This window comes from Zingiber officinale, chromosome 2B, assembly GCF_018446385.1.
Source record: "Zingiber officinale cultivar Zhangliang chromosome 2B, Zo_v1.1, whole genome shotgun sequence".
In the NCBI taxonomy this organism is placed as follows: domain Eukaryota; kingdom Viridiplantae; phylum Streptophyta; class Magnoliopsida; order Zingiberales; family Zingiberaceae; genus Zingiber; species Zingiber officinale.
Genome location: NC_055989.1, coordinates 64310988 through 64322666, shown reverse-complemented (window position 1 = coordinate 64322666; position 11679 = coordinate 64310988). Strand labels below are relative to the sequence as shown.

The window sequence follows — 11679 nt, the reverse complement described above, 5'->3', positions numbered from 1 at the left end:
CAAAGGTTAGTAGTCCTCATGATTTACCTTTTCCGTGTTGACCTTGGAATGTATTCATCTTTTTTGTCACAATAATAATCATAATTTCATCCTGATGTCGTGGTAGGATATTTAGATTATTTCCTAGGTACTTATGGTTTGAACCCTAATTACAACATATTTATAAAAATTTTACTCAACCTGAATAATTATTCTTTTGGATCGTTCGCTTGATTAATTTTTTTTTAATAATAATCCTAGTTTATCTCTTCACATGTTGCCATGAGGCTGATCATAAGCGTTAATGTGATAAATTTTACCTTATATTTAAAATTAATTATCAATAGATATAAAAATATTTTTTGAGTGATCGACCTTTCGATATAATCCATTCGATTATTAATCACATCCTTAACAAAAACAAAAACAAAAATCCTCGAGAGCAATTTAAGTTTTAAATGCTCCTCAGGTGCAACACAAGCTTCATTCCTGTGCGTGTTTCTTTACCCCACCTCCGGTGACCACACCCGCTTTTCCTTTTTTTCATATTCCTTTTTTTTCCTTTTCTCTTTTTGATTTTGTTTTTAAAAATTTGTGCGGCAGTTGAATTTATACTCGCCTGCTCTTCTCAATTCTGACTCGCCTTTTTTCCACCTCGGAAGCGAGCTCGAGTCCGGCGCTCCGCCCCCGTCGGTCGCTTTCGTCTTCCTCGCTCCGCTCCACTGGCCTCCAGCTCCCTCTGTTGGTGGTTTCCCTGACCGCCCAGGACCGATCGCGAAAAACCGTCGCGCCGAGGTCCGAGAACCGCCCTCGGTTTCTCGAAGGCCGCGGTGTCGACTCGGGGCGAAGTCTGCAGCATGAGAGTTTCCACCTAGTGAGCATTCTAGGAGTTTCTTGGTAGGGGTGGTTTGGGAGGGGGGACTTGTTAGGGTTTATTGTGGAGGATTGGCCGAGATTGATGAAAGTCCGAGGGAAGATCTGGCATCTATGACGAAGCGCGATCCTCGCCGGCGGCGCAGTGGAGTGCTCCGCAGATGGAATGGCAGATCTCATCGGCACCGTGGATTGTTGACAAGGTCAGTGTGATTCGCATTTTATCTTACTCGGTTTGTGTGAAAATTTACCTTTTTGTAGTTGCCTAGGAGACGTTTTAGATGCTATCGTGTTTTGAAGCGGATTCCTTGATGAATCGTCAATAGTTACTTGCTCTTTCGCTTTTTCTTTTCATATGTTTCTTCCGATGCTTTTTCTCTCTTATTTTGTGGTTGGATATTGTTGGTCTGAAACTTTTGCCCCAAATTTTATAGTTGTTACTTTTTTATCTGTTTAGTTTAATATTTCGGTTATTTGAGTACAGGGTTTGGTGGTTATTAAAGAAATTTAAGGTAAATCTGAATGTCATAGAATGAGAGTTTAAGTTTTGTGAGATGGAAGAAGACTGATGCATTTTGCAGTTTGACAGTGGTAATTAACATGCATATAGATTAGAAGATCTTTTTATCTGAGGTCATCTTGTGATTTGGTAGATTGACTTGATTGATACACTGGTAACTTTATGCATCTCACTGTGACAAAAACTAACTTACCTACACCTTGAAATTTCTTTTCAAAATACACATTTGAAATGGAGTTTATAGTTTATGGAAGATTTGTACAAGTAACCTGAAGCATAAACATTACTTAATTGCAATTTCTCCTAAGCTGAACCAAATTATGGTTCATTAGGTATATAAATGAATCTTTAACTTCTAGCTGAAATGCTTTACTTACATAAATAATGATCTAGGGACAATCTCTTTTCGTTACAAACCATAAAATGCCCTGATCTTTACACTCGCTGTTTTTTCGATCAAAGGTATCCTTCCTTTTATTTTACTATCTTTAGGTTTGCATTAAATCACACACCAGTAAGACTTATTGCATGTTAATATACTATCTTGGGTAGATCTATTAATCGCCTGGTCTAGGGTCATTTCAATAAAAAATCAAGGTGCTATTACATTTGCATATGCTATGAGGCTAAACATTGCATATGAATGTTTAGTTGCATATGTGGCCACATTAACCATTTTTTAAAACATTGTGATTTCCGTAAATTTGGTTGCTCAGTTCAAGTTATTTATAATCATGTATAATCGAGGTCGAAACCAAAAACAAACCACACTTTCTATATTATATTTATGCATTTTTATCCTTTTTAGTTAATCTCCTTTGTTCTGTGTGAAGGCAATTTCTGCATTGAAGAGAGGCACTAATTTGCTGAAGTATGGTAAAAAGGGGAAACCAAAATTCTATCCATTTAGACTGTCTGCTGTAAGTTTGTTTCCTACTATTTTTTATCAGAGAAAGATTCAATTTAATTTATTGATTTTTCATGGTGCATATTTTTTGGTTTTGTCTGTAAGCATGAACGCTCCTGGTTTGATATCTTCATTATATTTAGTTTGACATATTCTTTATATTGTTGTTCTCAGGACAAGTCATCATTGATTTGGTTATCAAACGGTGAAGAGAAATGTTTGAAGCTAACATCTGTTTTGGAAATTGTCCGTGGTCAAAGAACTGTAAGTTAGTCCCCCAATTCTGTAATCTCAGGAAGAGGTTGCTATTAAGGAATAGTTTTAAGTATTTGGGCTTCTGGTTGACATCATTTATTTATCTGGTGGTTCATATCTATATGAATCTGATTATAATTAATCTTTTTTCAGCCTGTTTTTAGACGACATCTATGCTCAGAGAAGGACCACCTGTCCTTTTCACTTATATATGATAATGGGACGAAGTCTCTTGATCTGGTGAGTGTAACCAAGTGCTTATTGCTATCTAATATTTCTCATTTTTCAATTTAAGATGATTATTTACTTCCATTTTGTGGTTTATATTTAGATATGCAAGGATAGATTTGAGACAGAGGTGTGGTTTGCTGGCCTGAAGGCACTGATTTCTTCTCATCAAGGTGGACGACCAAAAATTGATGGATGGCGTGATGGTGGACTGTATTTTGAAGTAAATGATACGCCTTTCACAATACCATTAATTATTGTTAACGTTGTTCTTTCCAAATGAGGTCTCTCGACTAACTTCAGCCTTCAGGATGCAGGTTATCTACGTGTGTGCTTTTAGGAAGCTTAACACTGTTCTTCTTCAAGTAACCTGTAGCATGATTATATAGTTCATAGTTTCTTTATGCAATTCATATCATTAAAAATTCAGTTGGGATACACTTCTAGCTGGTATACTAGAAAAATATGTTTCAGTCTACCTCTGATCCTTTATCTTTGATGTTCCAATCTAATAAGATATTTATCTTGTCATACTTGGACATTGGAGCCATAGGATTGCTATAACTCGATGAACTCTTCAACTTCAAGTTGCCTTGCCTATAGTTATCCTAGAAGCATGGTGTAATTAGCTACTGAATGTCTGCTTCTGAGTTTGTTACAAATCTGAAATAACGCCACCCTATGATCAGACAACTGGTTTATTGATTTCTTATTTTTAGTGGGCATTCCTAGTATGTTATTGATTATGATGTAGAGACAATTAGAGACATTAAACTTTAAACCCTTAGGTCTGTATTCTAGGAAAGGATTTGTACTATGGTCACTTTGCTTAATGGGGCTCGACTATATTACTGCTGCAAGGTTTTCTTGATATAAGTCCATGATTGAAATTAGGATTCCTAGCATTTACTTTGTTTGTACTCTCTTATTTTGCATATTTTCTTAGGATGGGAAACTATTTCAGTGTACTTGGGTATACAGATTGCACATAATTATGGGGGTTAATACTTGGTAATCTGGATAATGTTACAGGATTCCAGGGATCTGAATCTTATATTGAATAGCCCCAGTGTAAGTTCAATTGGCTCTGTATTGGATAGTAGTTCTCCGGACATCGATTTTAGTGTTAGAACTTCACCAGTGATCTTTTCTGAAAGTTCTGTACACTCAGAAAGATCAGATGTTGCAAATATGCTTGTGAAAGGTGTCTCTTCTGATATTATCAGAGTTAGCGTTTCTAGTGCACCCAGCACATCAAGTCATGGTTCTGCACAAGATGACTGTGATGCTTTAGGTGATATTTATGTGTGGGGTGATGTCATATGTGAAATTTCAACGAGAAATGGTACTGATAGAGGTATCAATTTTTCCAATGGGAGAACTGATTTACTTTTGCCTAAGCCCTTGGAGTCAAATTTAGTTTTAGATGTTCACCGTGTGGCTTGCGGTGTCCGGCATGCTGCTCTTGTGACAAAACATGGAGAAGTATTCACATGGGGTGAGGAATCTGGAGGGCGACTTGGCCATGGGGTTGGAGATGATGTTGTTCACCCTCGTCTTATTGAATCTTTGGCTCTAAATAGTGCAGATTTGGTTGCCTGTGGGGAGTTCCACACTTGCGCTGTAACTTCTTCAGGTGAACTTCTTACTTGGGGTAATGGCACTCACAATGTTGGTCTTCTGGGACATGGTAATGATGTCAGTCACTGGATACCAAAAAGAGTTTCAGGGCCACTGGAGGGTATTCAAGTTCAATATGTTAGTTGTGGCACCTGGCACACGGCCTTGGTAACTTCGATGGGGAAGTTATTCACTTTTGGTGATGGAACATTCGGTGTTTTGGGTCATGGGAACAGAGAAATTGTTGTACAGCCAAGGGAGGTAGAATCCTTAAGGGGTTTGAAAACCATTGCAGTGGCATGCAGTGTATGGCACACAGCTGCTATAGTAGAGGTTATAGTAGCTCAGCACAACAACAGTGTACCTTCTGGAAAATTGTTCACCTGGGGAGATGGGGACAAATATCGCCTCGGACATGGTGATAAGGAACCACGACTTGAGCCTACTTGTGTTGCTTCACTGATTGACCACACTTTTTACAAGCTAGCCTGTGGTCATAGCCTTACAATTGGCTTGACAACTTCTGGACAAGTTTTTACAATGGGAAGTAGTGTTTATGGCCAGCTTGGAAATCCACAATCTGATGGAAAGCTTCCATGCTTAGTTGAAGATAAACTTGTTGGTGAATGTGTGGCAGAAGTTGCTTGCGGTTCATACCATGTTGCAGTCCTAACAAGTAGAGGTGAAGTTTATACATGGGGAAAAGGTGCTAATGGGAGATTGGGCCATGGAGACCTTGAAGATAGGAAAGTACCTAACCTTGTTGAAGCTTTAAAAGATAGAGCTGTCAAATATATTGCCTGTGGTGCTAACTTTACAGCTGCGATATGCCAGCATAAGTGGGTATCAGGTGCTGAGCAGTCGCTATGCTCATCATGTAGACAAACTTTTGGCTTCACCCGCAAGCGACATAATTGCTACCATTGTGGGCTTGTTCATTGCCACTCATGTAGTTCCCGGAAGGCCTTGAGAGCTGCCTTGTCTCCTAATCCAGCAAAACCTTACCGAGTTTGTGATTCCTGCTATGTGAAATTGAATAATGTATTAGAATTTGGAGCAGTAAACAACAAAAGAAATGGTTTTCCTCGCTTATCAGGTGAAAGCAAGGACAGGTTTGAAAAAATAGAGACAAAATCAACAAATTTTGTGTTACCAACTAACTTGGATCTCATAAAGAGTCTGGATATTAAAGCAGCCAGATTCGGGAAGAAACATGATTCCTTGTCCATGATTGGAGCTACTCAAATCAGCTCATTCATGCAGATGAAAGATTTTGCTTTAGCTGGTGGGACTGATCTGCAGCGAGTAGCTCCTAGAGTGCTTAGCACATCCATGGTTCAATCTATCAATCATTCAAGAGCGGTTTCACCTTTTTCTAGAAAATGTAGTCCTCCACGTTCTGCAACACCAGTATCCACAACTTCTGGAGTTTCTTTCTCGAAAAGTTCTACTGACAATCTGAGGAAGACAAATGAGCTCTTGACTCAAGAAGTCCAGAAATTACGTCTCCAGGTATTTTTTTTCCTCCTCTATTGGATAGCTTATTTTCCATTGCTAGTCTGATCTAACTTGGATCTGCATTAGGTTGAAAACCTTAGTCAGCATTGTGAACTTCAAGAACTTGAATTGCGAAAATTGGCTAAGAAAGCTCAAGAGGCTACGACAGTGGCTGCTGAGGAATCAGCAAAATCAAAAGCTGCCAAAGAAGTTATCAAATCCCTAACAGCACAGGTCGTTTTTGGTTGGTTGTCTTCTTTGCTCATTATAACATAGTTAGAATTGACTTTTTAATTCACATATAAACTTTCAATGCTTTTTGATATAGTTTGCCTTGATGATTAAGGTCTTCATCAATTGGTGCTTTCTGTTGATATTGCTAGTTATTTGTGATATTTGGGGTGAGAATTGAATGTGCTGGACTTTTGGCAAATGCCTGTTCTTGTCCTAAATAGTCCATTCTTTACACACATTCCTTAATTAATCATTGGCAACCTATGCTCTAGATCATGGATTTAAGTTTTTGTTCCGTACTGGTTGGCATGGACAACATTTTGTTTTGGCATGCAAAACAGCCTGAACGCTTGGTAAAAAAGAAGAAAAAGAGTAGGAAGCACTTTCAAATGAGTTTCAGGTATGCTAGTGAATGATAAAAAACTTTCAAGACTAGAGAATACTTTGCGCTTCTCTTTGTTCCTATATATTTCAATGAGATAATAAAATTTGTTTATGTAGAATGCTTATCTTAGTTGGAACTGATACTATATGCTTGCATTTAGTCACTTTTCTTGATTTTATAGGCCTCATTTTTGTCCTGGACCTCTCTTGACACTTTTAATTTGGTCCACTCAACATATGCCTTGTCTGGACTTATGTGATCTATATCTTGCAGCTTAAAGACATGGCTGAGATCTTTCCCCAAGGCTTCTTCAAAAATGATGCAGCAAGACACTTGGATTTTCCGAATGAGGTGGGCTTATATCCAAGTCCTCTTGCCATTCCAGATGGAGATCATCAACCAAGAAGCAATCCAAACAATTCTCCTAATTCTATTGGAATTATTGTCAATGGAAACTCAAATCAGAATCATGCATCAACGGATAGCTGTGAATCTAACAAACTGAGTGCAGATCTACAACACATTAGGCAGGTGAGTTCCAACGAAATGGAACAAGACTTCAGTAGTGGACAACATGACAGCAATGCAGAGAGATCATCCATCAGTAATTCTGATGTGGATCACAAAGAAAGTGAACAACCTCAAAATGTCGACAAGGATTGTAAGTCCCAAAGTCCCATTTCATCAGGTAATCAAATTGAGGCTGAATGGATTGAGCAGTATGAACCTGGTGTATATATAACTCTCTTATCCCTCCATGATGGAACTCGAGATTTGAAGAGAGTTCGGTTCAGGTTGGTTATCCTTCTAAACATTGTTAGTTCAATTTCATTTTCTTAAATCATCTCAGATTATTCATGTGATTATTGTGTTGCATCTACATTAAAGGTCCTTTTAAGTTGCCCTAGTTTCTTGTTTGTTTGTAAAGATTCTGTAGTAATCTTAGATGACTTGCCAAATATTGGTTATTTCTGTTTCTTGTTCTTGTCATTAGTAACATAATTTTAAAAATATATAGTCGAGACTCACTGTTTTTTGTATTTCAAATTGTGCTTGCATTCGTTCACACAACAACTGTTTGTGCAAATTTGATAGTATGCATTTTCACAGTCGAAGAAAATTCGGGGAGCATCAGGCAGAAGCATGGTGGTCGGAAAACCGTGAAAAGGTCTACGAGAGATACAATGTTCGCGGATCAGATAGGGCATCAACGACAGTATCTAACCATTCTGCACATAGATCATAATAAGATCATTTGTGTACCTGCAATGCTTAGAAGTTAGTTTGATCACCCAAAGCCAAAAGGAGTGAAAATCCCTGGTGCCTTTTTAAGCCTTACTCGATTGTTCCAACACTGACACGGGAACTTCTGATCTACTATCAAAATGTATGTTCTCCTCGTGAACATCATGTTCTACTCTTTTAGATCTGGCCATTACCTATTGTAATGCGATGTACATACAGTATCTCAGAGATGAGAACAATAGGAAGCAGCCTTTTTCTTCCTACTAGTAGAGATGAAATTTCTTTTTAAAATGTAGAATGCCCTTTTCTTAATGATGCTGCAATTTGACAACTCTTTCCATTTTTCTTAATATGTAGAAGCTCGATTATGGAACTGATTGCTGTTGCTATTGTACTGCTGTGTGAATGAAACCCTCTCAGCATTGTCGTCGTAGCCAACGCTGTGTGAATCCAGATTTGTAAGTAAACTTGCTAATTCTAAAGAAACATTGAGCTAGGTGTTAGACTTGTAACCCTGATGCATAGAACACAGAACAAGCATTAGTGTAACAAAATCCTGGAGACAGGTTTGCGCTGCTTTGGCCTGAATGTTTGGAATTTGGTCAGTCTGCCAGTCAAAGTGATGTGGCCCCTCTCAGGTTACCAAATCCCCAGACATGCCCTCTTTTTTTATTTATTTGTTTTTAATTGCCTCTTTCTCTTTACCTTTTGTTTGTTTTTGCTTCCTCTTCTCTCATGGCCAACCCCATCTCAAGGTGACATGCACTCTTTACTTTAACCATTTTGTTTTTGTTCCATTTAAAAAGGGACAGAGGAAAAGGAAAATATGAAACACCCTCGTGCCAAGATTCGCGGCCACGAGTTCCTAGTCTGACCTAACCGTAAGGTTGCAGTTGGGTCATGGTCATGAATTGCAGCCAGTCTGCGGTCATGAGTTGTAGCTAATCTGTGGTTCTGGGTCAAGACCTAATCTGTGGTTGACTGGTTGTGGGTCGAGACCTAATCTGTGAACTTGTGTTATTGGGGGTTGTTGGTTTGGTAGAGGTCATCTGAGTTTGTTTTGTTAAGGAGTTCGGTTAGCAAGGAAACTCAAAATTACGTAGACTTTCGTGCAATTTATATTTTACCCTTGATCATAGTAATCAAAGAATGTCCGCCGCTGTGCCAACTAAAAACAAAATGACTGTCCGCTGCATCTCCATCGATTGTCACCCCTAGCTTACACCACCCTCCTTTGCTTGCGAGTCTAATGAAGGTGCGAGAGGAAGAAGGATAGGGTTGTATTTTCGGAATTCTTTTATAAACATTAAATATCTTCAAGGTTGGCTCTAACATTTTATTAATGTCAAAATGTCGCTCTTTAACTTTTTATATATATATATTTTAATAATTAAACTATTCTTTCTCTAACATCTAAACAACTATTTTATTCCTTTAAAATTATCTTTTAAAAATAAAATAAAAAATGTAATACTGTATTTTAGCATTATTAACACCATTAAATCTTAACAACCATTTTTAAAAATAAATTATTTTTTTTAAATAAGAAAAACCCTAAATGCCATTGTATATGTAGAACTTTTGACTCCCCAGTTACCTAATTGAACTGGCCTGTCCCATTTCAGAAACAACTTTGGATTTTATAATCAATTAACTAATAATACATGCTCACTTAGCTCCTCCTTAAATACAAACCATCACTAAGATTTCCATGTCAAAATTATGTATGTTCTTCGAGGTTGAAGAAGAAGAAGACTGACTTGAGATATCATGAGTCGCCTCGCAAGAGACTCGTCTCTATCAACACGGAGTCATCTTCTTCGCGTCTTTCTCTTCCTTCTCCTCCTCCTTGTAGTATTGTTCTTGTGTTGCCATGGTGCAAGGGTTGGGGAAGACTACTCCATTGTCTTTGTCTCTGGGAGAAAGATGAATCCAAGCTATGGCTTGAGTTCTAACTTGCTCAAGCGAATGCGGTTTATTCCACCATCGGGGCCTTCGAAGCAACATAACTCTATTGGCTTAGAGAGAGAGCACTTGCCTTGACGAAGAGACTCTTCGACAAAAGATACATGTATATGGTCGAAATCCACATATATGTGCTTATGAGTTTACATGTTTTTTTTATTGTTAATGTTGATTATTGATATCTAATGTATCGTAACGCTTCAACCTTTTTAATAAATTTAAATAGAATTTATGTTATGATAAACTATTAAAATTTTAAAACTTGTTTGCTAATTTCAATGCTAATAAATTTAAACTATTATAATTAAAAAGGAGTCAAATTATAATAAGTTTATAAATACAAATTATATTCTATTAGCGCATTACAACCATTTTATTCTTTCTTGGTTGGAAGAGAGGTTGTAAGATGATTGTGTCCTCCCTTTTTTTCCCACATTACTATCCTCTTCGTTTCCTTTGTGGTCTCACTTCGTGATTCATTGGCCTCTACTCATCTCGCTTCAAGCTTCTTCTCACCGAAGCAAAAGAGGCGAAGGTGGATCCTTCCCCTCTCTATGGCCTCGACTAATGCCACAAGTGTCATTAGCACCCTAAACTCCACCATTGTCTACTAGTGACCCCACTAATTTTAGGTGTTTCATCTTTGAATATCGAATGTGCCATCCGTTTGCTCATGCCTACGACATTCCGATTGATGTTGATCTATTGCTACCCTTGTCATCTTTTAAGATGCTAAACTTCTGATAATTCTTTAAAGTTATGCCTTAATCCTCCTCCTATAAGATGTATAAATCATCCATGGAGCGTGCGCGTCGTTCGATCTAACATTAAACGACAATATGAAGTTCCTAGATATACTATGATAATTAATCATCATACTAATTTGAGGGGTAATGTTAACAAATAATGAATGGAGTTAAGAATCAGTTTATAAAACAGAGTAAAAAAGATCATTGATGAATCTAAGATCATACAAATGCATGCATGGTAGTCTCCAAGGGTGTGGTATAATGGTAAAACACTTGAGAAAAAAAATAAGAGGAATAGAATTTAAATTTTAATATAAATTAATATTTTAAAGCTCTGCCTGTGCATAAATTATATTTCAAAGCGGATTAGTTGAGTGAAACTTAGACTAATAAAAAACAATAGATGCATGGTTAAAGGTCCCTTATGAACAAAGTTCTAAGCTGTGTGGGTGGAGCTTTAAGACTACATGAAGCAGGTGCATGCATTTAGGTAGTGCCTAAAAGAGACAAACTGCAAATAAAAATACTAGCGATTAGAATATGAAAAAAGATGTCTCTTTGCTAGAGACCATGAAGATTAAGAATGCCACCCACAATGGCTACACCAGCTACAATCTTGTCAATTAGAAACTCAGCTGCCCATATTACTTATGACATTGATAAACAGAATAATGCAGTGCAATGGTACGGTTATGATCAAAGCTCTGATCATCATCTCTCCTTCAACCAATTTGGAATAGCAAGGTCGCCCCCGGAGCTATGGTACAGCAGAAGCATGTTAAATTATCATCTAAATGTCTATGGTTCGATTCTCAACTACGACGTATTTATAAAGATTTTTTCTCTAAATGGATTGCACAACCAAGGGATATTGGGCTTCTGAGTCATCCACCGCGAGCTTCCCCATTTGCCCTAGCGATCGGTGAAAAATTTCAGTGGAGACGAACCGGTAATCTCAAATTTGATGTTATCTAGTTCAATAATTTTTTTAGAGGAACAACAAAGTCAGAAAAATGGCTAGTGTTTCTTGGAGCATGGAAGGGATTTTTTTTTTTTTGTCTCTAACAAAAAATGAATGTGAATAAAAAGAGCATTGTTTCTATGTAGATTATGGAATGGAAAATAACAAGGAAATTGGAATTTTCGGTTAGAAATATGAATGAAAAATAAGAGGTGAAAGGAGACTTTATTGTTATTGTGAATGAGTTTTTAGTGTCACATT

General features: G+C 37.5%; 1 protein-coding gene across 2 annotated transcripts; it reads left to right on the top strand.

Annotated features, from left to right (window-relative positions):
* The first annotated feature begins 598 nt into the window (after positions 1-598).
* On the top strand, positions 599-8074 carry LOC122045721 (PH, RCC1 and FYVE domains-containing protein 1-like). 2 transcript variants are annotated; one of them, XM_042606066.1, is made up of 9 exons: positions 599-1055; positions 2206-2292; positions 2454-2543; positions 2688-2774; positions 2866-2985; positions 3795-5894; positions 5967-6113; positions 6772-7292; positions 7609-8074. In XM_042606066.1, the coding sequence occupies exons 1-9, from the start codon at positions 1014-1016 to the stop codon at positions 7742-7744; spliced, it is 3330 nt and encodes a 1109-aa protein (XP_042462000.1). In that variant the 5' UTR covers positions 599-1013; the 3' UTR covers positions 7745-8074. The 2 variants fall into 2 exon arrangements, with proteins under 2 accessions (XP_042462000.1, XP_042462001.1); XM_042606067.1 differs by having other exon boundaries at positions 600-1055; positions 2866-3079.
* The last annotated feature ends 3605 nt before the right edge of the window (positions 8075-11679 follow it).

Excerpts from the sequence above, each read along its gene's own strand:
- LOC122045721 (XM_042606066.1), top strand. The coding sequence starts at position 1,014 with ATGGAATGGCAGATCTCATCGGCACCGTGGATTGTTGACAAG. Across the intron at positions 1,056-2,205 it reads CACCGTGGATTGTTGACAAG|GCAATTTCTGCATTGAAGAG; the intron begins GTCAGTGTGATT and ends TTCTGTGTGAAG. Across the intron at positions 2,544-2,687 it reads TTGTCCGTGGTCAAAGAACT|CCTGTTTTTAGACGACATCT; the intron begins GTAAGTTAGTCC and ends ATCTTTTTTCAG.